At 40.5% G+C, this 23,122-nt stretch overlaps 1 protein-coding gene across 3 annotated transcripts; it reads left to right on the top strand.

Moving 5' to 3' along the window:
* The first annotated feature begins 1,070 nt into the window (after window positions 1-1,070).
* PLA2G12B (phospholipase A2 group XIIB) lies at window positions 1,071-22,349 on the top strand. Of its 3 annotated transcripts, none has more exons than XM_033434138.2 (4): window positions 1,071-1,705; window positions 12,522-12,598; window positions 16,126-16,291; window positions 21,811-22,349. In XM_033434138.2, the coding sequence occupies exons 1-4, from the start codon at window positions 1,495-1,497 to the stop codon at window positions 21,930-21,932; spliced, it is 576 nt and encodes a 191-aa protein (XP_033290029.1). In that variant the 5' UTR covers window positions 1,071-1,494; the 3' UTR covers window positions 21,933-22,349. The 3 variants fall into 3 exon arrangements, with proteins under 3 accessions (XP_033290029.1, XP_012389682.1, XP_004273186.1); XM_012534228.3 differs by having other exon boundaries at window positions 1,072-1,705; window positions 12,522-12,610; window positions 21,814-22,349; XM_004273138.4 differs by having other exon boundaries at window positions 1,072-1,705; window positions 12,522-12,610.
* The last annotated feature ends 773 nt before the right edge of the window (window positions 22,350-23,122 follow it).

Genomic DNA, 23,122 nt, shown 5'->3' with positions numbered 1-23,122 from the left:
AGAAGGAGCTCTGCATTTTCATTTTGACTAGGCGCCCCAGATTATGTAATAGCTGGTTCTGACCCTCAGCTCTTATCCTTAATAGCCTGTTTATCTTTGACTGAGTCATTTAAACTTTGTATCTCAGTTTTCTCACCTCTCAAATGGGAATGGTATTTACCCTCCTTTGTAGAATTGATGTGAAATTTAAAAAAATATATACACACACACACAGTGGTTTTAAAAATTGTAGGTACTTTAAAATATTGGTGGCATTGTTGCTGTTCATATGATATATTTTATAACTACTACCCTTCCTGGAGTCTGAGTCTTTAGACAAATATATTTCTTATCTAAAAGGAAGAAATTTAATTCATTATTTTCTCTGGGGCTTTCCAGACTTTTGAGAGAGAAGCTAAGTAACTCATTTGGTCCATAAAGCCATCGTTTTTTAGCTTAGTGATTTCATGGATGGAATTTATTTCTTCGCATGACTAAAAAAGCAAAGTATAAACTGAAGATGATGCCAAAACACTAGACTTCGGTCAACACTTTTTTTTTTTTTAGGGATCTTCCCGGACCAGGGCACGAACCCACGTCCCCCGCACCGGCAGGCGGACCCCCAACCACTGCGCCACCAGGGAAGCCCCCGGTCAACACTTTTAAAGTCTAAAATTTCAAATAGTGTTTCTGATAAACTCTCTGACTTTTAAGCAACTCAATGGAAGAACAATACTAAGAGCGCTGAGTTCCCCCAGCTCTATCTCAGGGCAATCTGTAGATACCAGACGCTGCTGAGTGTAAATAAAAATACTGCTGTAAATACAGAGGCAAAAATGCCCCAGCACTAGGATGGCTTTGATGAGGAGCTCTGCCAGATTAGAGGACTGAGAGCCAAGCACTGACCGACGCAGAAGCTGGGGTCCTAAATCTGAACCCTCCCATCACGCACACTTAGAGCAAACTCTGTCAATACCCGGACCACTGGTACAGGTGACACTGTTGACCCGCCATCACGGGGGGCTTCCTGAGTCCTTTACACATCTTCCTGCATCTCCCTAGTTACCATACGTAGGTGACTGGCTTAGGGGTGCGGCTACGTCCTTTGTGTCAAGAGGCCTGTCCTAGGGGACCAAACTTGTAACTAACCCATAGGTTAACCAGCTGGTTGGGGGTAGAATTCCAATTGCTCCACAACTCATGCCTCTGAAAAGTTGGCTAACATCCCCCTGCTCCAGGGCTGGGGAATCCGCTCTGAAGTGTTCTCTCCCTCACTGGCCATCCCTCAGATTAGGCCCTCCTACTGCCTAACCTTTGCCCTTTCTAATTGCCCTGATCTCATCCCAACCTCCATAGCTGTGTTAAAGTCCACCTCTGGGGAACACACAGACTGAGTGCTCCAGATAATTCCTTTCCCAGTCTTGCTTGGCATCTGGCCGGTGGGCCGTGTACCCAGACTTCCTGGGACACTGGCTGGGGTTTGAGGAGGGACCTCAGTACCTACCTGGCTACAGGATGACGCTGGCCACTAGCTTCTTGATTTTGTGGCTCAGCCTGGGGGGTGGCCTGGCTCAGAGTGACACCAGCCCTGACGCAGAGGAGTCCTATTCAGACTGGGGCCTTCGGCACATCCGGGGCAGCTTTGAATCTGTCAACAGCTACTTCGATTCCTTTCTGGAACTGCTGGGAGGGAAAAATGGAGTCTGTCAGTACAGATGCCGATATGGTGAGTGCACGGTCTCTCTTCCGGTGAGACTGTCACTGGGGGACCTGTGAAGAGCTTGAGCAGGGCCACAATCTGTCATGCACTTTTTCCTGTGATCCACCTCTTAGAGGGGTGCCAGATTCAGCAACTAAAAATATAGGACACCCAATGAAATTTGAATTTCAAATAAACAACCAAGACTTTGTTAAGATATGTGAGATATTTGGGACACAATTATAGTGACAAATTACTGGTTGTTTATCTGAAATACAAATTTCACTGAGCTTCCTGTGTTTTATCTGGCAAACCTATTCCAAGGAGTTTTGCGAGAATTGTTTCCCTGGGGACAATTTAATGGGTTTATTGTGAGGCAGGTAGGTACTTAGGAAAAGGTGGCAAGGGTGGGGAGAAAGAATAAGAGATGTCTTTGGGAGGTGTTCCTAGGGATGGAAACTCAGCTGAACATTCAGGGAAAATTCTGCCAGAAAACTCTGCGCTTCCTCAGTTACTCTGCTCCTAGCTTGGAAATGGATTCGCCTCTCCCCCTGAATGCAGTTCACACCTTCCTTCCAGATCTGTCAATCTCTGATCAATTTGCCTAACCACCACCCCCCCCAAGAGAGCTGTCCCTGCCTCAGTCAGCAGTGACAGTCCTTTGGTGGGTAGGATGGGTGTCTGCCAGCTGCCTCTGTCCACCAGGGAGCAGGCCCCAAGCAGGCCTGGGGATGTGGAACTGAATGGGTAGGAGCACTACCTCACCTGAGTTGTAAAGAGGGTACATGGGAGCCTGCGTGCAGGTCTGGCTGCAAAAGAGCAGACCCTGTGGCCCGTTCTTCCTTCACCTTGCACTGGAATTCAGTGTAACGGGAGCAGAACGTGGAGCCCTGGACCTTGCAGCTGGGAGGCAAAGGGTAACTTCAAACGCAAATGAAGGTATTTCTGAAAGCATACACAACCTCATTCAGCATTTGCGTCACTGTTTAGGTTATCAGATGTTTCATCGTGGGATTAAGAGATGAAAATGGTGAGTTGAGCCTAGCAGGAAAACACTTGAGAAATATTTTCTCCAGACACTCAACAGATAAAACTCAGCTTGGAGAGAGACTCAAAAGAGCTACACACTTGCTGGACTCACCCAATCAGTCTCACAGTCCCTTTTTTAACCTTTGAGCGGGGGAAATCCCTTCCTTATAAACGGGGAGTGACTAAGAGACCATGGTTAATCCTCCAGAACCAAGTTTTACAGCACAGAAGCTTTCATCTCAGAGGGGAATGTTGAAAAAAGGAAGCTACAGCGTCTCTGTGAAGATTCCATAGGGTAAATCTGTGCTAGGACCCACCTGTACCGCTAGCAATGTCTTTGTCTAAGGTGTGTTAGACTAATGCAGAGATGCCTTGTCACAGGGACTGTTCTCACCTAGTTTGCATGGATGGGGCAGGAAAGGGTTAACTCACTTCAGATATTTGATCAACACTGGTGCTATTTTCCTTCCTGGAGGCAACACAAGACTTAGGTCTGTGGCTTAGCAAATAGATAACAGCAGGCTTTTTTTTTTTTTTAAGGGAAACGAGAACCAGACCCTCTTTTTCTCTAGCAAAACAGCATTAAAAGATTTTAGCAAATTTTGGTTGCACCTGGGTCAGTCGATGCAGCAGCCACGGGTGGGGGATGAGAATAGTCGACAGAGAGATTGCAGGAACACAAATAACTCCACTCACTCTACAAAACAGGACCTGTCCGACCAGGGGTCTGAAAAACACGTAGGAAATAGGGGGGTAAGCCTTGTTACCTCTGGAACGCAGCAGAGCCAAGAACCTGGAGGCTGTGCCCAAGCAGTACAGAACTTCTTCTCAAGTTGATTGTGGATCAAGCAGGCTTTTGAACAGATAACGTCTAATAACTAACTGAGTCTCTGTTTGCTTTGTGATACACTTCTTGTGCACAAGGCTTCCCTTTCTTTAAAAGAAACTTGCTGTGCTGCAAATCCTCTGAAGGGCTTGTTTAAACAGACTGCTGGCCCTCACCCCTCTTATACTGATTGGGTAGGTCTGGGGTGGGACCAGAAAATTTGCATTCTTAAGCGTTCACAGGTGATCCTGCTGCTGGTGGTCCTGGGACCACGCTTTGAGGAAAAAACTGCTTTAAAAACTGCAATTTTTTTTTTTTTTGTCAGAAGGAACAATTTAGCAACAGTCTACAAGAAAAAAAAATTGCCATTTGGTAGGTACTTACCACTGCTTAAAACAGTGGTTCCTACCTTGCTCTGCACTTAGAATCACCTGGGGGAGGCTTTAAAAAATGCCTGCTGCCCAAATCAATTAAATGGGAATCCCCATGGGTTGGACCTAGACATCGTTCTTTTTAACGTTTCCCAGGTGATTGCAAAGTGTGACCAAGGTAGAGAGCACTATTTAAGGGGTCATTCAGCCCATAGATTGTTCGGACAGACAAAGGTATATTTGTATCCTGCTAGCCTACGCTAGCGTATCAATATTGCTTTCCACACTTCTTGTATCTACAATTCGTTTTCAGGTCAACACACATCTGAACTTGCCAAATGATCGGGCTGTAAATATAACGAGATTCAGCATGGATCAATAGCATATATGGTACAGCTGGGTTAAGGGGTCTGCACTGATGTGAACACGATTCCCTCTCCCACCTCAGGGATTCTGATTCAGTAGGTCTGTGCTAGGAACTGCACACGTGGTCCTCGAACCAGACTTTGAGAAATACTAGTAATGGAAAAATCAGGGGTTTGTACTGGGGGTGGGGGTGGGGGTTGGGGAATCTCATTGCTGATGACCTTGGGCAAGTTATGTCTCTCAACCTTTGTTTCCTCATGTTTATAACTAATGTTAATAATACCTACCTTACAAGATTGTTGTAAGAATTAAAGATAATATATATAAAGAATTAGTGCCGTATGGAACATGGCAGATACCAAACAAATTTTATAAATGTTATGAGAAAATCTGGTGAACAGGTTAACTATGCATTCGGATTCTTCAGATTCCCTTTCAAAATAAAATTAAAAAACATGAAATCCCAGTGGCTGGACAACATCCTCTCAGCTTCTGGAAGAAATCATCAAATGATGATTTAGGTGTTCTGTGCCTTTATGAAGGTCTGTGACGCAGAGTTTCTGTGTCTTGTAAATCATGATTTAAGCTATCAACCACACCGTCACACTTTGATAAAAGGACCTCATGATGATTTTCTTCTTGGGTTTAGTTCTAGGAAGAAAGGTATCCTTAAATATCAGCATTCTTATTTTCAGGAGAATTTTTATCTGTTTGAAATCTTAGAGCAAAATTTTATGAACCTGTGAATTTATACATTTTTCTAGACAAACAATTCACAGCCTTCATCAGATTCTTAGAGGACCTGGGGCCCCAAAAAAGAAAACAGCTACTGGCTTAGAGGGCAATGGTTGTTCTCGAGAAGGGTGAGGAAATGTCCAGGTTTGCCGGTGATGGAGGGAAGGGGTGCGCATTCCTGGAACGTGGGACTTTAAGTACTAAAACAAGGATGGTCCCAGGCAAACCAGGACAAGTCGCTCGCCTTACCTCATGCAGTAACTTAATCTGTTTTAGTGACTGAAATAGAGTTTATTGCTTCAGTTAAATTGTCACAGTTCTGTTTTGTTCCCTTGTTGTGTTCCTCATGCTGTATTTGAGGGTTTCTGGCAGGAAGCAGGATGTGCCCTTCAAATATGGCCCTTGGACTCCTAGGCAGACCTCTAGTGGAGCACACAGAGCCACTTCTGCGGGAACCAGCTGGGTGGGGAGAAGGGCCACACCCTCCTAAGAGGTTTAACCCTTGGCCTGGGTGATAAAACTGCCAGACAGTTTTACTGTTGTTTTCAGTGACAAAACAGAGAGAAAAACGGTGGGGCCCAGGAGGTAGCGGACCTTCCTGCGGGTAGAACTTTCGGGTTTCATGCCTAACTCCCTCATTTGTCTTTTAAGTGTTTTGTGGCGTTTCACTTTATGCAGAAGTTTTAAATTTTCCTAAGAACCAGTCTATCAGTCCTTTTCTTTATAGCTTCTGCATTTTTTGTCTTGCTTAAAAGACCATCCTCACATGAAGGTTATTAACAACATTCGGCTCTTTTTTCCGTGAAAGCAGCTGTAGCTAATACGTAAGGAATGAGTGTTGCTGTGTTCTGAAAAAGAACTTTCTGGTGAGCACTAAAGTTTTAATTTCAAATAATTTTCATATGTCACACAATATTATCTTGTTTTGACTTTTCCCCCAATCATTTAAAAATATAAAAATCATTTTTATCTGGCAGGTTATACAAGAACAGGCAATGGGCTGGACTTGGGCCAGTGTTTGCCAAGCCCTCATCCAGAAGATCAGATGGTCAGCCTCCCACTCCTATAAATAGCCAAAACCAAAAAATAAAATTAGTTTGTGGACATTGTACATTATTGATGCTTAGACTCAAAACATCAAACTGAAAAGACTCAACACAACTCAAATCTGCTCCAACTGTAATATGAGGATATAGTACCTTATTTCTGCCTGGACTCAAACCATCACTTTTTTTCTTAGAACTTTTAATTCAAGCTTCAAACAGAATTTCTACAGCTTTCGTAAAATATTAAAAAAAAAACCTGTCATCAATATCAGGCCAGGTGGGACGTATCTATAGTTGGTGTCCCACAATATCAGGCCAGGTGGGACGTATCTATAGTTGGTGTCCCATTAACTTTCAAACTGGAATATCAGAGTTTTATCTTCTGTGAGTTACCTACTGCAAAAATGGCAGAGGGTAACTCAGGAAACTGAACTGAGTCTGCTGCAAAAGCCCTTTATCAGCGAAATTATTAAAGAGCTAAATTTCACCATCAAATTTAGACATTTGTTTCTTCATTGAAATTTTTTCCCTGATTTCTATAAAGCTAGTATAGGTAGAACATTTGTAAAAGAACAATCTGAAGAAAAAATAAAATCACCATAGTCTCACCTCCAAGAGACAATACGCTTTAATTGTATGACATAGTGTGATTATTTTCATATGTGTAATTTGATTACTAATATTATTTAATACACTTTACCCATTCCCCTATTCCCAGTGCTACACACACACACACACACACACACACACACACACACACACACACGGCAGGTTAGTAGAGTATCAATGCTAAGTTATATTTCTCAAGACCTTTGAAAAGTAATGCAGGGATTACTGGTAGGTTGGTGGACTCTGTGTCAACAAGTACAGGACCTCTCCATTACAAATAACAAGAAAGACAGGGTGGAAATAAAATATTAAAACAAAAAACACACACTCAACCTAGAATGAAATAAAGGGAAAACTTCAAGTTCTAGAAATGAAGGGGAAACAAAAAGCCAAAGTGGTAGCAGGAGCTGATGCTGCCATGGCCCTTGGGGGTGTCAGTCTGGCACATATATAGACTCCAGGGGCTGAGGAATGGGCTTTATTGCTCATACAGAGAGAGGAAAAGTAAATTTCACCTCTAAGAATTGGGAAGTTGGAACTGAACAGTCTGCATAAAGCTTAGAGCCTGAGAAACTGTCTAGTCTGTTTAAAAGGGATTAGATTACTGGATTATCCAACATTCCAAGAAGTAGCAAGAATGCTTTCTGTCCACCTGGGGCTGGAGCTTGGAGGAGGAATAAAGAACATCCACTAAGAAAAATCACTACCTGGGCTTCCCTAGTGGCTCAGTGGTTAAGAATCCACCTGCCAATGCAGGGGACATGGGTTCGAGCCCTGGTCCACGAAGATCCCACATGCTGTGGAGCAACTAAGCCTGTGCACCACGACTACTGAGCCTGCGCTCTAGAGCCCGTGAGCCACAACTACTGAAGCCCACGCACCTAGAGCCTGTGGTCCGCAACCAGAGAAGCCACCGCAATGAGAAGCCTGCGTACTGCAAGGAAGAGTAGCCCCTGCTTGCTGCAACTAGAAAAGGCCTACACACAGCAATGAAGACTCAATGCAGCCAAAACAAAAAAAATCACTACTTGAAGCATGCAATATGCATAGGTGAGGAATCTGAATCTATACAGCTGGCCTGGTGTGAGTATCCCAAGCTGAGAAATTAACATAAAGACATGTGTCTCACTTATCTTGGGACTCCTAGAGCCACAGCAAAAGCAGTTAGGGACTACTCTGTAGTATGTGACACAGGGCACAGGAATTCATTTAGAAAAACAAGCCCTCCCGAAAACAGTTACGTACCATTCGAAAAGATAATCCACCATGCGGGAGAGTCAGTAGACGTCAAAAAATGAAACGGCATCCCAAGGAAGGGAGATAATAAAAAAATAACAACATTTGAAATTATTAAAGAAATAAAAGAAACAATAGAAAACACAATTAAAAAACAGAACTCAATGAAAATGAATACACAGATTTAAAGAACATTTACATAGAACTCCAAGAAATGAAAATTATAGTCATCAGAAGAAAAAAACTCAGTGGATGGGTTACATAGCAGATAACCTAGCAGTTAGTCAACCTAGAGGTAATTAGTAAAATGGAAAATAAATTTGATGAAGCTAGTAAAAATTCAGTACAGAAAGAAAAAGATAGAAAATATGAAAGAGAGATTAAGATATATGAAGGACAGGATTAAAAAGAATCACCATTCAGTATAAGAGGCCCAGAAGGAGAAACTATAATGAAGAAAATAAAAAATTCAGACAAGGGCTGTGAATTCTCCAGAGGTGAAAGACACCCGAGTCTTCAGATTATTCCAAGTGGAGTAAGGATACACAGTCCACCTATAGATACGTTGTAGTGAAACTGTGGGGATTGAGGAAACTGGAATTTTTGTGCATTTCTGGTGGGAATGCAAAATGGTACAGCTGCTGAAGAAAGCCTTTCTGATAGTTCCTCAAAAAGTTAAACAGAATTACTATGTGACCCAGCAATTCCACTCCTCGGGTATGTACACCCAAAAGAACTGAAAACAGATATTCAAACAAATACTTGTACACAATTATTCATAGCAGCACTCTTCACAATAGCCGAAAGATGGAAATGACCACCACCTCCATCGATGGTGGATGAATAAACAAACTGTGGTACATCCAGAGAATGGAATATTATTCAGCCATAAAAATAATATGGATGAACTGTGAAAGATGGAGCGTGACTGCTAAAGATGGGTACGGGGATGATAAAAATGTTCTAAAATTAGATTGTGGTGATGGTCTCACAACTCTGTGAAAAGCTAAAACCCATTGAATTACACACATTAAACGGGTGAACGTATAATATATTAATTACATCTCAATAGAGCTGTCGTAGAAAAAAATGTAATGAAAAAGAGATGCAAATCATAATGGCAACTGCAATAGTTAAGTATTGTTGAGTAGCAGGTGACCCCCAAACTTAGCAGCAGAAAATAACAAACATTTATTGTATCACACAGTTTCTGAGGGTCAGGAATCTAGGGGCTCTGCTGGGTGTTTCTGGCTCTGAGTTTCTCATAAAGTTGTAGTCACACTGCCTGTTGATATTAGTCTCTGAAGATATGACTGAAGCTGGAGATCTCCTTCCAAACTCATGTGGCTGTTAGCAGGAAGCTTTAGTTTTTTACCAATGGACCTTTCCATGACAGAAGTTGTAGCCTTTTTTTTTTTTGACATCTTTATTGGAGTATAATTGTGTTACAATGTTGTGTTAGTTTCTGCTGTATAACAAAGTGAATCAGCCATATGTATACATATATCCCCATATCCCCTCCCTCTTGCGTCTCCCTCCCACCCTCCCTATCCCACCCCTCTAGGTGGTCACAAAGCACCTAGCTGATCTCCCTGTGCTATGCGGCTGCTTCCCACTAGCTACCTATTTTACATTTGGTAGTGTATATATGTCAATGCTGCTCTCGCTTCGTCCCAGCTTACCCTTCCTAGAAGTTGTAGTCTTTTATAATGTAATCTTGGAAGCAACATGGCTCCACTTCTGCCATATTCTGTTGATCACACAGACCAACCCTAGGACAATACACAAGATTATGAATACCAGGAAATGGGGATCACTGAGGGCCACCTTGAAACACCATCATATACACATGTTGTACCACAGCAACAAATACCCAAACAGACCGTGGAAGAGACTGCTTATTGTCCCCCTTTTCTACATTCATAAGCCCTCCTCCCAACTTCCAGCAGGGCTCATGGCTGCCTCCATTGAAGAAAAACTTCATTTCCTAGCCCACCTTTGCAACCAGGTGTTGCCATTTGATTAAGGTCTGGCCAAAGGGAAGTAAGATGAAGTGATGTGTGTAACATTCTGGAGTGTGTTTATTAAAGAGAGGAGCTCTGACCTTTCCACCTCCTTCTTCCATCCTGCTGCTTGTAATATGGGTGTGTTGGCTGAAGCTCCATCTTGGACCATGAGAGTCAGGGCTAAATTCCAGGGCTGGTAGAGCTGAAGGCTAGAAGCAGCCTGGGTTCCAGAAAAGGTCAGATTTATCATTCCAGCCTTCTGAGCCTTAATTCTGGATCTTGATGAGATATCCTATCTTGTTTAAGCATCTGAATAATACAGTATGTAGGAGGTATAATAAATATATGGAGAAAATTATAACACTCTGTTGAAAGACATAAAGGAAGACCTAAGTAAATGGAAAGCTATATTAGGCCCATGTTTGGGAATCCAGAATATTATAAGAAAGTCAGTTGTCTCCAAATTAATCTATAAATTCAATGTATTTTAAATACAAATCCTCATTTCATCTCTTGTAGACATAATCTACATGTCTCATGTAGACTAATTTGACTCTCAAATTCATATGCAAGAGTAAATGTCCAAGAGTAATGAAGGCAGTTTTTAAGAATAATGAGGAGGGAGGGCTCTAAAGCATAGACTTCCTACCTAAAAATTAAAACAGAAAGATGGGGTGCAAAGGGGCTTCGACTGTACTTACACCATTTAATTAAACAGAAGAAATACAGCATGTTTGGCAAGTTAACATTCATTGTGTTTGTGTAGTGGGTACATGGGTATTTGTTTCTCTGACTTCAGTTTTGAAATATTTCATAATACAAAATAATTGAAAATAAAATACCTGGCAGGAGAAGATTAAAGAAAAGAAAGAGAAAATGCCATGTGTCTCACTTGGAGGATTAATTCTTAGCTTATTTCCTCCGTCTTCTGTTATGTCTTGCATATCCTACACGAGGCAAAGGAACTGGGGAAAGAACATGGGCTTTGGAGACAAACAGGATATATCTGGATTTATATCCCAATTCCCCCCACTTTCTATATGACTCAGGCAAGTCACTAAACCTCTTAGCCCCATATTCCTTATCTGGATAATGGGATAAAAATACTAACTGCAGATGACTGTCCTGAGGTCATCTCAGGTCAAAGTTATCTTTATCTATAATGACTACCCTTGACACACTGACAAAGCTTCTCTGTATGCATTTGCAAGATTATAAAATTACCCAAAAGCCAAGTAGGAGAAACTAAGAAATCCAAAGCTTTTCGGATAGTTTCGCCTTAGTTCTGTGACACAAATGCCTAAAATGTTTCAGTGGGGTGTTTTCTTTGCCCTTTGGTCAACAATGCTTTGTCTGCATTTATGGAATCTTGCAAAATTTCCTTCACGTTATTCTAAAAAAGTTTGTGGTACTGTTTTAATTCTGATCCCTTAAGTGTATGATCAGGTCTTTGTGCATAGTATGTGGTCTTACAGTGGATAGAAGAATGAGAAACCTTGAGTTTTAGTTTGGTTTTGCCACAGACCTTATCTTCAAGGTTGTGCATGTAAGAAATATTAGAATTGTTAGTAAATAAGTGCTCATAAAATTCTTCAATATTCGGAGAAAAACACTAACCTGGTTTGAAGGTTATTACTCTTTTATGATATCATCATAATCATCATCACCACCTAATTTAAGTCTGGTGAGGAGCAGTGACTTTTTCTTTTAATTTTTAAAAAAATTTTCTTTATTTTATTTTCTGCTGCATTGGGTCTTTGCTGCTGCCCGCGGGCTTTCTCTAGTTGCGGCGAGCGGGGGCTACTCTTCGTTGCGGTGCGCGTGCTTCTCACTGCGGTGGCTTCTCTTGTTGCGGAGCACAGGCTCTAGGCGTGTGGGCTTCAGTAGCTGTGGCACGCAGGCTCAGTAGTTGTGATTTGCGGGTTCTAGAGCCCAGGCTCAGTAGTTGTGGCACACGGGCTTAGCTGCTCTGCAGCACGTGGGATCTTCCCGGACCAGAGATTGAACCTGTGTCCCCTGCATTGGCTGGCGGATTCTTCACTGTGCCACCAGGGAAGTCCCAGGAGCAGTGACTTTTTTTTTTTTTAGTAGTCAACAAATATTTATTAGTTTTATTTACATATCATAAAATGTATCTGTTTTATGGTAAAATTCAAAAATTTTAGTACATTAATACAATTGCTCAATATCATCACAACCCAATTTTAAAACATTTCCATCAGGGCCAAAAACCAAAATCCTTCTCCCCATTTACAATCATTCCCCTTCTATAGATGATTAAAGCTATAAAATTCCTTTTAATCACTACTTTAACTGCATTACATAATTTTTGATACTTTGTATTTCTTTTCATTCAGTTTATTTCCTAATTCCCTTAAAATTTCTTTTTGACCTATGTTATTATTAGAAGGGTGGCTTTTAATTTCCAAATATTTGGTACTTTTTAATATTTCTATTATTGCTTTAACAATTTAACTTTGTTGTAGTTGAAGAATATAGCAGTGACTTTTAAAGGAAAAACTGAACATGCTTTTTAGATCATTTTTATTTGGTGAATGTTCCCAAATGCTTAATTTCTAAACAGTTCTTCCCACTTCTTTCCTCTCTTTCCCCTGCTAGGAAAGGCACCAATGCCCAGACCTGGATACAAGGCTCAGGAGCCCAACGGCTGCAGTTCCTATTTCCTGGGTCTCAAGGTACCAGAAAGTGTATGTACACCACCATTGTTTTCTTAGTTGATTGGTTTTAACTAAAACCAATCCAAGAGTTACCACTGATGGAACTCAACACTTAAGGAATATGATTGAGAAATATGATTAGTATTTTAAATTGGATACAGAGAAAGGGAGATCATTTTCAAAGAAAGTTTCTGATTTCCTTTTCTTAGAGGCAGCTATCCCCCAGAAAAGCCATTGTGTAGTGAACACTGAAAGCACCAATGCAAATATCAGCTGAGCCTTAGTGAACCAAACATAACTTAATTTGAAATACATCTGACAAGTTTGACTTATTTAAATTGGTGAGACTTTCCAGTGATGTACTGGAGCAAACTGGTACTGATCAGTACCAGTGAGGGCTGATTGCTGTATCCTCAGCACTTTTGCAAGCGGCTAACTTGGTGACGGTACCATCAAATCAACTATGTTTGGAGTATTAACATTATGGGAACCTGCAAACACACCTCCATCCACCCACATGCCCATACACACAACCAGCCACTGGCTAAACATTTATCATTTTGCCTCTGACTGTTTCTCAAACTGTCGACTTCCTCTAAAAACAAGGAATAATTAATTTCTTTTAAGACCCCTTGGAAGCCCTTTTACCTTTTTCACTTTAGAAAAGAGGTTTCATGTAAAATGTAGGTAGAAGGATTTCATATCTAAAATCATAGTTTAGCTATGCCTTTAGTTGGTGTCTTAATCAGGCTAAACTTCACTTTTCTGCTGGTTCAAAAGATTTTTGTAGTAATTTTCTAAGCAGCATAATGTTTATTCTTCTAACTAAAATGCTGCTCACCCATGTGGCATTTTTGTGCAAATTGAAAAAAAGTTCCCTTTCCTCAAGATGGTTTTCTTCCATTTGTCAGAAACTAAGCTTAGGGCTTCCCTGGTGGCGCAGTGGTTGAGAGTCCGCCTGCCGATGCAGGGGGCACAGGTTCGTGCCCCAGTCCGGGAAGATCCCACATGCCGCAGAGCGGCTGGGCCCGTGAGCCATGGACGCTGAGCCTGTGCGTCCGGAGCCTGTGCTCCGCAACGGGAGAGGCCACAACAGTGAGAGGCCCGCGTACCGCAAAAAAAAACCCCAAAACCAAAAAAAACCAACTAAGCTTAATATACTGATTTTGTAAGAAAAGGAAATGCCTGCCACTGGCTGGATATTTTTCTTAATAAATATATAAATCTATGATGTCTTGTGGGAAGGTGCCCCCTTAGATACGACACTCTTGTTCACTGCACAACCTTCACAGCTGTACGCCTAACCTGGTCCACAATCATCAATACGTGAATGGACACAGAAGATAATCCTTCCAAATATACATTAGAGAAACAATGTATTTTTGGCTAATATCTTTTACTTGATATCAATTTAGTAGCTAAGAAGGTGGTATGCACTCTATTTTGGGAGTAATGTCATTTTGTTTACTGGTACAAATATTATTTAGAACTAGTTCAAGAATTTCCAATTGAGTTGAATTGAATGATAGCCTCTATACTCATCTAATTCTGTTACCTCTGTTGTGATGTATTCTTAGGTTTAGGGGTGAGGTGCAAGAAAAGTAGCTTGCTTCAGGTGTCAGATGATGGGAATTTACCCAAAATTGCTGAGTCCAGGCCTTTGCCTAGTCTAATGAGTTAGATTATCTCTTAATGTAATAATGCTTTGTTTTGGTTTTTGCTTAAAAGGGCCTTTTAAACTACCAAAGTCCATATTCTGCTCTAGGTGGTCTTGTAGTAAAAGTTCAAACAAGAGAACACTTAAGGAGACCCAAGAGGAAAGGATCTATGATAGCTGGTTAATCAATCCCCACCCATACCTCGAAACCAGATTTTCACAGCTTCCATCCAAGTCCAAGTCTATATTATGAGAAGAACTGCAAAAGATCCATGTCAATGGAAGCAACCTAACTGTCCATCGACAGATGACTGGATAAAGATGTGGCACATATATACAATAGAATATTACTCAGCCATAAAAAGAAATGAAACTGAGTTATCTGTAGTGAGGTGGATGGACCTAGAGTCTGTCATACAGAGTGAAGTAAGTTAGAAAGAGAAAAACAATACTGTATGCTAACACATATATAAGGAATCTAAAAAAAAAAAAAGAACCTAGGGGCAGGATGGGAGTAAAGATGCAGACCTACTAGAGAATGGACTTGAGGACACGGGGAGAGGGAAGGGTAAGCTGGGACAAAGTGGGAGAGTGGCATGGACATATATACACTACCAAATGTAAAACCGATAGCTAGTGGGAAGCAGCCGCATAGCACAGGGAGATTAGCTCTGTGCTTTGTGACCACCTAGAGGGGTGGGATGGGGAGGGAGGGAGGGAGACACAAGAGGGAAGAGATACGGGGATATATGTATATGTATAGCTGATTCACTTTGTTATAAAGCAGAAACTAACACACCATTGTAAAGCAATTATACTTCAATAAAGATGTTAAAAAAAAAAAGATCCATGTCTAAACTCACCCTGTTCTCATCTGTTTTATAAACCACAGAATGATTACTCCTCTTTAATCACTTATTGCATCATGTCCCTTCCTTCCTCAAGAGTCTTTATCAAATCTAACTTGCTATTTTGGATGTCAAGGCCATCTGTCAACTTGCCTTTCTCCTTAATTAAAAAAATAAAATATATAAATAAATAAATATATATATATATAAAATAAAAATATATAATACATCACCCTGCTAAGACCCTTGAAAGACCAAACAAACTAATTGACTTGCTCATATATGATATGCTCATTATTTCCTTTCTTTACCTGCTGTATCTTAAGTCTACCATCATCTCTAATAATCCTTTCAAAAAAATTCCTGTTTGGTAACTCTACATGTGGCAGTCTATGAACTTAGTTTATGACACATTTGTAATTGTTTAGGATGCTTTATAAATGTGTGTGTGTGTGTGTGTGTGTGTGTGTGTGTGTGTTACTTTGTTGTTTGATCATAGTCCCCTTGTGGTCAGGAACTATGTTCTATCCCCAGTCTGCTCCTCGACACATACAAACACATATACACATAACTTAAAACAGTGCTGCATGGGATGGATCCCTGATAAATGCTGGTGACCTCTTTATGAACTGAGGCTTAATTTTTCATACTTCTGAGACTTGGAATCTTTTGTTTAAACAAAATCTCATATAGCATAGGTTTTAGTTGAATTTGCCAGTCTTGAAGCTATGCCCTCTTGCCTAACTTTCTGATTTCTATTTTTAGCACTATAGTGGCCTGTGAATTTGAAAATTACTAAACCCCAAAAGAAAAAGAAGAAAAGTGGGCCATTCAAAGTTATTAAACTAATAACTAGATCATGATCAAAACTTAGCATCCTGTGACTGTCAACCTGATGTATTCTTTCCAGTCATTGGTGCTTCTGAATAGATCTGAATCTGTAACAGGAATTTGAGAACAAGGTAGGCAAGGTTGCCTAAGGTCCTTGGTCTAAACGTGGCATTTTCTTCCTTCATTTTTCTTCCTTCACTTTTCCTCAGATGGACTTGGGCATTCCAGCAATGACCAAGTGCTGCAACCAGCTGGACGTCTGTTATGACACTTGCGGTGCCAACAAGTATCGCTGTGATGCAAAATTCCGATGGTGTCTCCACTCTATCTGCTCTGACCTTAAGCGGAGTCTGGGCTTTGTCTCCAACATAGAAGGTAGGAATCTTAAGTGCATCTACCCGTGAGCAGGGAGTTTTGTTCCTGTTTTCACACAGAAATGTAGCCAGAGCCCTTTTACTCAAAGAGACCATCAGAGCTCACTGATCTTTCTTTATCCTGTGACCAATGCAAGCAAGGGGGAAGGAAGATTCTGGGCAATCCTTCACTAAAGTTCTTGCTGTCCTGCCCAGGAGCTGCTGGCACCACTCCTGATGGACAGGGCCATACCAAAGCCTTCCCAGAGAAATAAAATCTATCCTCTAAGGACAGAGCAAGAGTTGCCCAACTGGCTTTCGTGATCCATTCCAGTGTTAAATAATTTTCCATATCAGGAATTATTCCGTATAGGACTACATACTTGGGTTTAAGCCTTTTTTTTTTTTTCTTATTTTGTTCTCGTCAGGGAAAGAATTTTAATTTAAAAATCTATCTTTTTTGTGTAAAGGTCTCTATATCTTTGAGGATAATTATTTTCAAACAACTGCTTACCTACCTAATTTCTAGCACTGATTCTGTAATTTCTTTTTCCTAATTTACCTTAGGAAAAGTTGTAATCCTTTAGTTTCTGAAGCCCGAACATTACATCCAGGTATTAGCATTGTATATTTTTAGATGGTGAAGTTTGAAATTCAGGCTTATGAAGAGCTGGCCCCATGCCATCGAGAAAGTCAGCTGCAGGAAGAATCTCGGATCTTGTTATAGATCAATGTCTAGAGTGCCGTCCTGAAGTGAATGTGTGAGGGCTTGAAAATATGAATAATTAATTAGGCCCTGTAAAAGGGAGTATCATTCTATCTGTACCTACAAAAGGGGAAAAAGTGCCTGCTGCTAATCTAGGGTCAGGTCAAGTTACTCCCTCCAAGCAACATCCTATTGATTCTTTCTCCTAAATATCTCTTTGATAGATCGCTTGCCTGGTTACTACAGATTAACCCAATCTCTGGGTCCCATCCAATCTATTGACCCCATAGAGACCAGGTATATTTTCATACCAGACGAATCTGATCATCTCCACCCTCCATGTAAGTCCTTCAATAGGTTCCTCTTCCTTAGGATTAAATCCAAGTCCTTAGCATGACATTCATAGCCCTTTCTGATTCAGTCCTAGCCTACCTCTCCAGCATCATCTTGCTTATTTCTGATTTCTTTCCTGACTTCTGCTATTCCAAGCTATGTGGGTTGATGGCGCAAATCTTTCTGCCTCTTCAGTTCCCTCTGCTTGAAATACTCTGATCATTCATTTTGTTGTTGTTGTTCAGTTTTATTGAGATATAACTCACATACTATAAAGTTCAACCATTTAAATGCTTTTTAAAATATGTTCACAGAGTTATGCAATCAGCCCCACAATTAATTTTAGAACATTTTCATCACTCCAAAAAGAAACTCTAGAGCCATTAGCAGTCCCACTACATCGTTCCCCTGGCTAGCTCTAGGCAACCATTAGTCTGTTTTCTACCTCTATAAATTTGCCTATTCTGGACAATTCATATAAATGGTATCATAAAATATGTGGTCTTCTGTGACTGGATTCTTTCACTTGGCAAGGTTTATCCATATTGTAGCATGTATCAGTATTTCATTCCTTTTTATTGCTGAATAGCATTCCATCGTATGGATATAATATGTTTTCTCTATCCATTCATCAATTGATGGACATTTGGGTTGTTTCCACTTTTGGGCTATTATGAATAATTCTGGTATGAACATTTATGTACAAGTTTTTGTGGTGACATGTTTTCATTTCTCTTGGATATATATCTAGGAGGGGAATTTCTGGGTTATATGGTAATTTTATAACAAACTGATTTCCAAAACAGCTATGCCATTTCACATTCCCACCAGCAATGTATTATGGTTCCAATTTCTCCACATCTTTGCCAACACTTGTTATTATCTATCTTATTACAGACCCTAGTAGGTGTGAAGTTATATCTCATTGTGGTTTTGATTTGCATTTCCCTGATGGCTAATGATGTTGAGCATCTTTTTATGTGCTTATTGGCCATTAAATAACTGCTTTGGAGAGATGTCTATTCATTTGCCCCCTTTTAAATTGTGTTATTTGTCTTTTTATTATTGAGTCATAAGACTTCTTGTATATATTCTGGATGCAAATCTTTTATCAGATATATGACTTGCAAATGTTTTCTCTCATTTTATGAGTTGATTTTTCACTTTCTTGATGATATAATTTGCAGCCCAAAAGTTTTACATTTTGATTAAGTCCATTTTATCCTTTTAAAAAATTTTTCTTGTACTTTTGGTGTCATATGTAAAAAGGCTTAGCCTAACTCAAGGTCACAAAGATTTACTCCTAAGTTTTCTTCTAAGAGTTTTGTTGTAGCTCATATATTTAGACCTATGATACATTTTAGTTAATTTTTGTGTAAGAAAGGGGTCCAACTTCATTCTTTTGCATGTGGACGTACACCATTTGTTGAAAAAGACTATTCTTTCCTACATTTGTCCTGCACCATTTGTTGAAAGAGACTATTCTTTTCCACAATAAATTGTCTTTGCACCCTTGCCAAAAATCAATTTGCCATAATTGCAGTGTTTATTTCTAGACTTTCAATTCTATTCCATTGATCTATGCCAGTACCACACTGTTCCTATTATTGTAATTTTGTAGTAAAGTTTGAAATCAGGAAGTGTCCTTCAACTTTGCTCTTTTTCAAGATTTCTTCAGATATTCTGGATCTTTTGCATTTCCATATGAATTTTAGGTTCAGCTTGTCAATTTCTTCAAGAAATGGCAGGTGGCATTTTGATAGGACTCTTGTTGACTCTGTAAATCCATTTGAGGAGTATTGCCATCTTTTTTTAAAAGATTTATTTATTATTCATTTTATTTATTTTTGGCTGCTTTGGGTCTTAGTTGCAGCACACAGGATCTTTGCTGAGGCATGCGGGATCTTTCATTGTGGCGCGTGGGCTCTTTGTCCTGGTGCACAGGCTTCTCTCTAGTTGTGGCGTGTGGGTTTTCTCATCTCTAGTTGTGGCGCGCAGGCTCCAGGGCGCATGGGCTCTGTAGTTGTGGCACACGGGTTCCAGAGCATGTGGGCTCTGTAGTTTGCAGCACGCAGGCTCTCTAGTTGAGGTGTGCGAGGTCAGTAGTTGTGGTGTGTGGGCTTAGGTGCCTTGCAGCATGTGGGATCTTAGTTCCCTGACCAGGGATCGAACCCACGTCCCCTGCATTGTAAGGTGGATGATTCTTTTGCACTGGACCACCAGGAAAGTCCCGAGGAGTATTGCCACCTTAACAAAATTATGTTTTCTGTTCGATGAACATGAATGTCTTTCCACTTATTTGGGTCTTCTTTAATTTCTTTCAACAATGTTTTATAGTTTTCACAGCACAGGTCTTATACTCCTTTGTTTAATTTGTTCCTAAGTATTTTTTCCTTTTTGATGCTTTTTTTTTTTTTTTTTTGGCTGTGTTGTGTCTTTGTTGCTGCATGCAGGCTTTCTCTAGTTGCAGCAAGTGGGGGCTACTCTTCATTGTGGTGTGCATGCTTCTCATTGCAGTGGCTTCTCTTGTTGCAGAGCATGGGCTCTAGGCATGTGAGCTCCAATAGTTGCAGCATGCAGCCTCAGTAGTTGTGGCACAAGGGCTTAGTTGCTCCACAGCATGTGGGATCTTCCTGGACCAGGGATCGAACCTGTGTCCCCTGCACTGGCAGGCAGATTCTTTTTTTTTTTTTGGTGGTACGCGGGCCTCTCACTGTTGTGGCCTCTCCCGTTGCGGAGCACAGGCTCCGGACGTGCAGGCTCAGCGGCCATGGCTCACGGGCCCAGCCGCTCCGCGGCATGTGGGATCTTCCCAGACCGGGACACGAACCCATGTCCCCTGCATCGGCAGGCAGACTCTCAACCACTGCGCCACCAGGGAAGCCCTGACAGGCGGATTCTTAACCACTGTGCCACCAGGGAAATCCCTTGATGCTATTATAAAGGGAATTGTTTTCTTAATTGTACTTTCAGATTATTTGCTGATAATGTATACAACTACAATTGATTTTTGTATACTGATCTTTTATCTTGCAACCTTACTGAACTCATTTATTACCTCCAAGAAATTTTTAGTAGATTCCTTAGGCTTTTCTGTACACAAGATAATGTCATCTGCATATTGTCTTCCTTTTCAATTTAGATGCCTTTTCTTTCTCTTGCCAATTGCCCTGGCTAGAACTTCTAGTAGAGTATTGAATAGAAGTGGTGAGAACAATGTGGAGATTAAACAACATGCTACTGAACAACCAATATGCCAAAGAAGAAATCAGAAGAGAATATAACACACCAAGACTTATGAGAAGCAGTAAAAGCAGTCCTAAGAGGGAAGTTTATAGCAATAAATGTCAACATCAAAAAAAAGAAGGATCTCACATCAACAACCTAACTTTAAACCTCAAAGAACTAGAAAAAGAAAAGCAAATGAAGCCTAAAGTTTGTAGAAGGAAGGAAATAAGAAAGATCAGAGTGGAAATAAATGAAATAGAGACTAAAAGGACAATAGAAAAGATCAGTTAAACTGAGAGCTGTTTTATAAAATAGATAAAATAGACAAAACTTTAGCTAGGTTGGCCAAGAAAAAAAAAAAGAGGATGCAAATAAATAAAATCAGAGGTGAAAGAGGAAACACTAAAGCTAATATCACAGAAATACAAAGAACCATAGAAGACTACCATGAAAAATTATACACCAAGTTAGACAGCCTAGAAGAAATGGATAAATTCCTAGAAACATACAACCTACCAAGAATGAATCATGAGGAAATAGAAAATCTGATCAGAACTGTTACTAGTAAGGAGATTGAATCAGTAATCAAAAATCTCCCAACAAACAAAAATTTAGGACCAGGTGGCTTCACTTTCTTTTTTTTTTTTTTGGCTTCACTTTTAAAGTGGCTTCAACATTCAAAGAATTAGTCAGCCATTTAAATGGCTTCAACATTTAAAGAAGAATTAATACCAATCCTTCTTTCAAAAAGCAGACGAGGAGGGAACACTTCCAAAGGTATTTTAAGAGGCCAGCACTACCCTATTCCAAAACCAGATAAAGATATTACAAGAAAATAAAATTACAGGCCAATATCCCTGATGAATACAGATGTAAAAATCCTCCACGAAATATTAGCAACCTGGTTATTCACCCCACACTTGAATAGGGAAAGCTATAGGAAACATAGTAGTGTTATTTGAGGGAGTATTCTGAAAAAAAAAAAAGGTAAATTTTCCATGGAGTGAGCACAGTGATGTGGGGCATTCTGATTGCTAATCATGGTTTCTACCTGGAGGCCCATAAAAGGAGGGCATCCCAAAGTGTGTTCTGCTTTACTAGATTGGATAGAAGCTCCTCTGAAAAAGCTTCTCTTAAATCTATTTTTTCATTTTAATTCTGTATTTGGATCACTGCCTCTACTTTCCTCTGGGTATCATGTTATCCTTGGAAATACGCTGCCTCTTCAAAATTACTTAGACTTAACCTTTATATTTCTCTTAATCTTTTTCAAGTAGGCTGTGATTCTCTGGCTGATACTGTGTTCAACACTGTATGGACCTTGGGCTGCCGGCCCTTTATGAACAGTCAGCGGGCAGCCTGCATCTGTGCAGAAGAGGAGAAAGAAGACTTATGAGGAAGAGGTGATTTCTTTCCCATTTTGAGTGACACCACAGCCGTCTGTCTGGGAGATGGTAGTACGGCAGATGCGTCTCATTCTTTTTTCCAAAAGTTTGGATACCGCAAAGCAGGAGAAAGGAAACACTATTCTACAGCTGAAAAGTGAGTCATCGTTTGAGGAGAATTGGAAAAAAGACATGGAGTGATTTGAAGACTATGCTTCACTTTAACACTGGTCTCCCCAGCCAAGACATATTTGCCTGGAAATTCAGTTCTTGAAGACTAAAATACCAGAATTTCTGGAATTAATAATTATATTCATAAGTGAAATTTTGGAGAGTCCAACCATTTGGGAGGCAATGACTTTCCTCTGGTCCATGTTTCAGTTGCCAGTAAGCATCTCACATTTAATAAAGTGTACTTTTTAGAAAATTTGAAAAGAGATGAATGAATTCCATTATCACCAATATGCTTCCATTTCACTTAGAAGAGAACAGAACCCAACCTGGTAAATTCCATCAATGATAACAGTTATTCCCACTGGTGCTGAAGAGATAAGAACAAGGCAAGGTCAGAGGCTTACCTGATTGAAGCCAATGGAGGTAGAGGTCAGATGGCGTTAGGCCTCTAAGGTTCCATTTTTTTCCTTCATTGAACTATTCCTGTTGAAATTCCCAATTACTAAGCAGTATTAGTGTCCTGTTAAGATGAGAAGCACTTGGTAAAAACTGCCACTGAAGACAGCTAGGAAAATCCCTGAAAACTGAGGGGAGTGAGAGACTGAGAGCCATTCCCGAAACTATGGTTCTCAGCCCTGATTGCAGATTAGAGTCACCTGAGGAGCATTAAAAAAACAAAGAATCTCTGGGAGGGGGGTGGGGGGTGGTACCTATGTATTGGTATTTTAAAAACACCCCCCCAGTGATTCTGATGCACTGTGAGGCCTGAGGGCCACTAAAGTCAGGGACTGACAAACGAAGGCCAATGGGCCAGATCAGGCCCAACCCCTGTTTTGGTAAAGTTTTACTGGAACGCAGCCAGGCTCACATTTGTTTACGGCTGTTCCTGTGCTAGGACAACAGAGTTGAGTAGTTGTGACAGGGCCTGTATGGCCCAGGAAGCCTAAACTAGTTACCCTTTGGCCCTTTACAGAAAAAGTTTGCCAATCTTCGATCTACATCATTTTCTCCTTTCCCTTCCTTTTGT

This window comes from Orcinus orca, chromosome 14, assembly GCF_937001465.1.
Source record: "Orcinus orca chromosome 14, mOrcOrc1.1, whole genome shotgun sequence".
In the NCBI taxonomy this organism is placed as follows: Eukaryota; Metazoa; Chordata; class Mammalia; order Artiodactyla; family Delphinidae; genus Orcinus; species Orcinus orca.
Note: the sequence above shows the minus strand (reverse complement) of the source record. Positions and strands in the feature narration are given on the sequence as shown.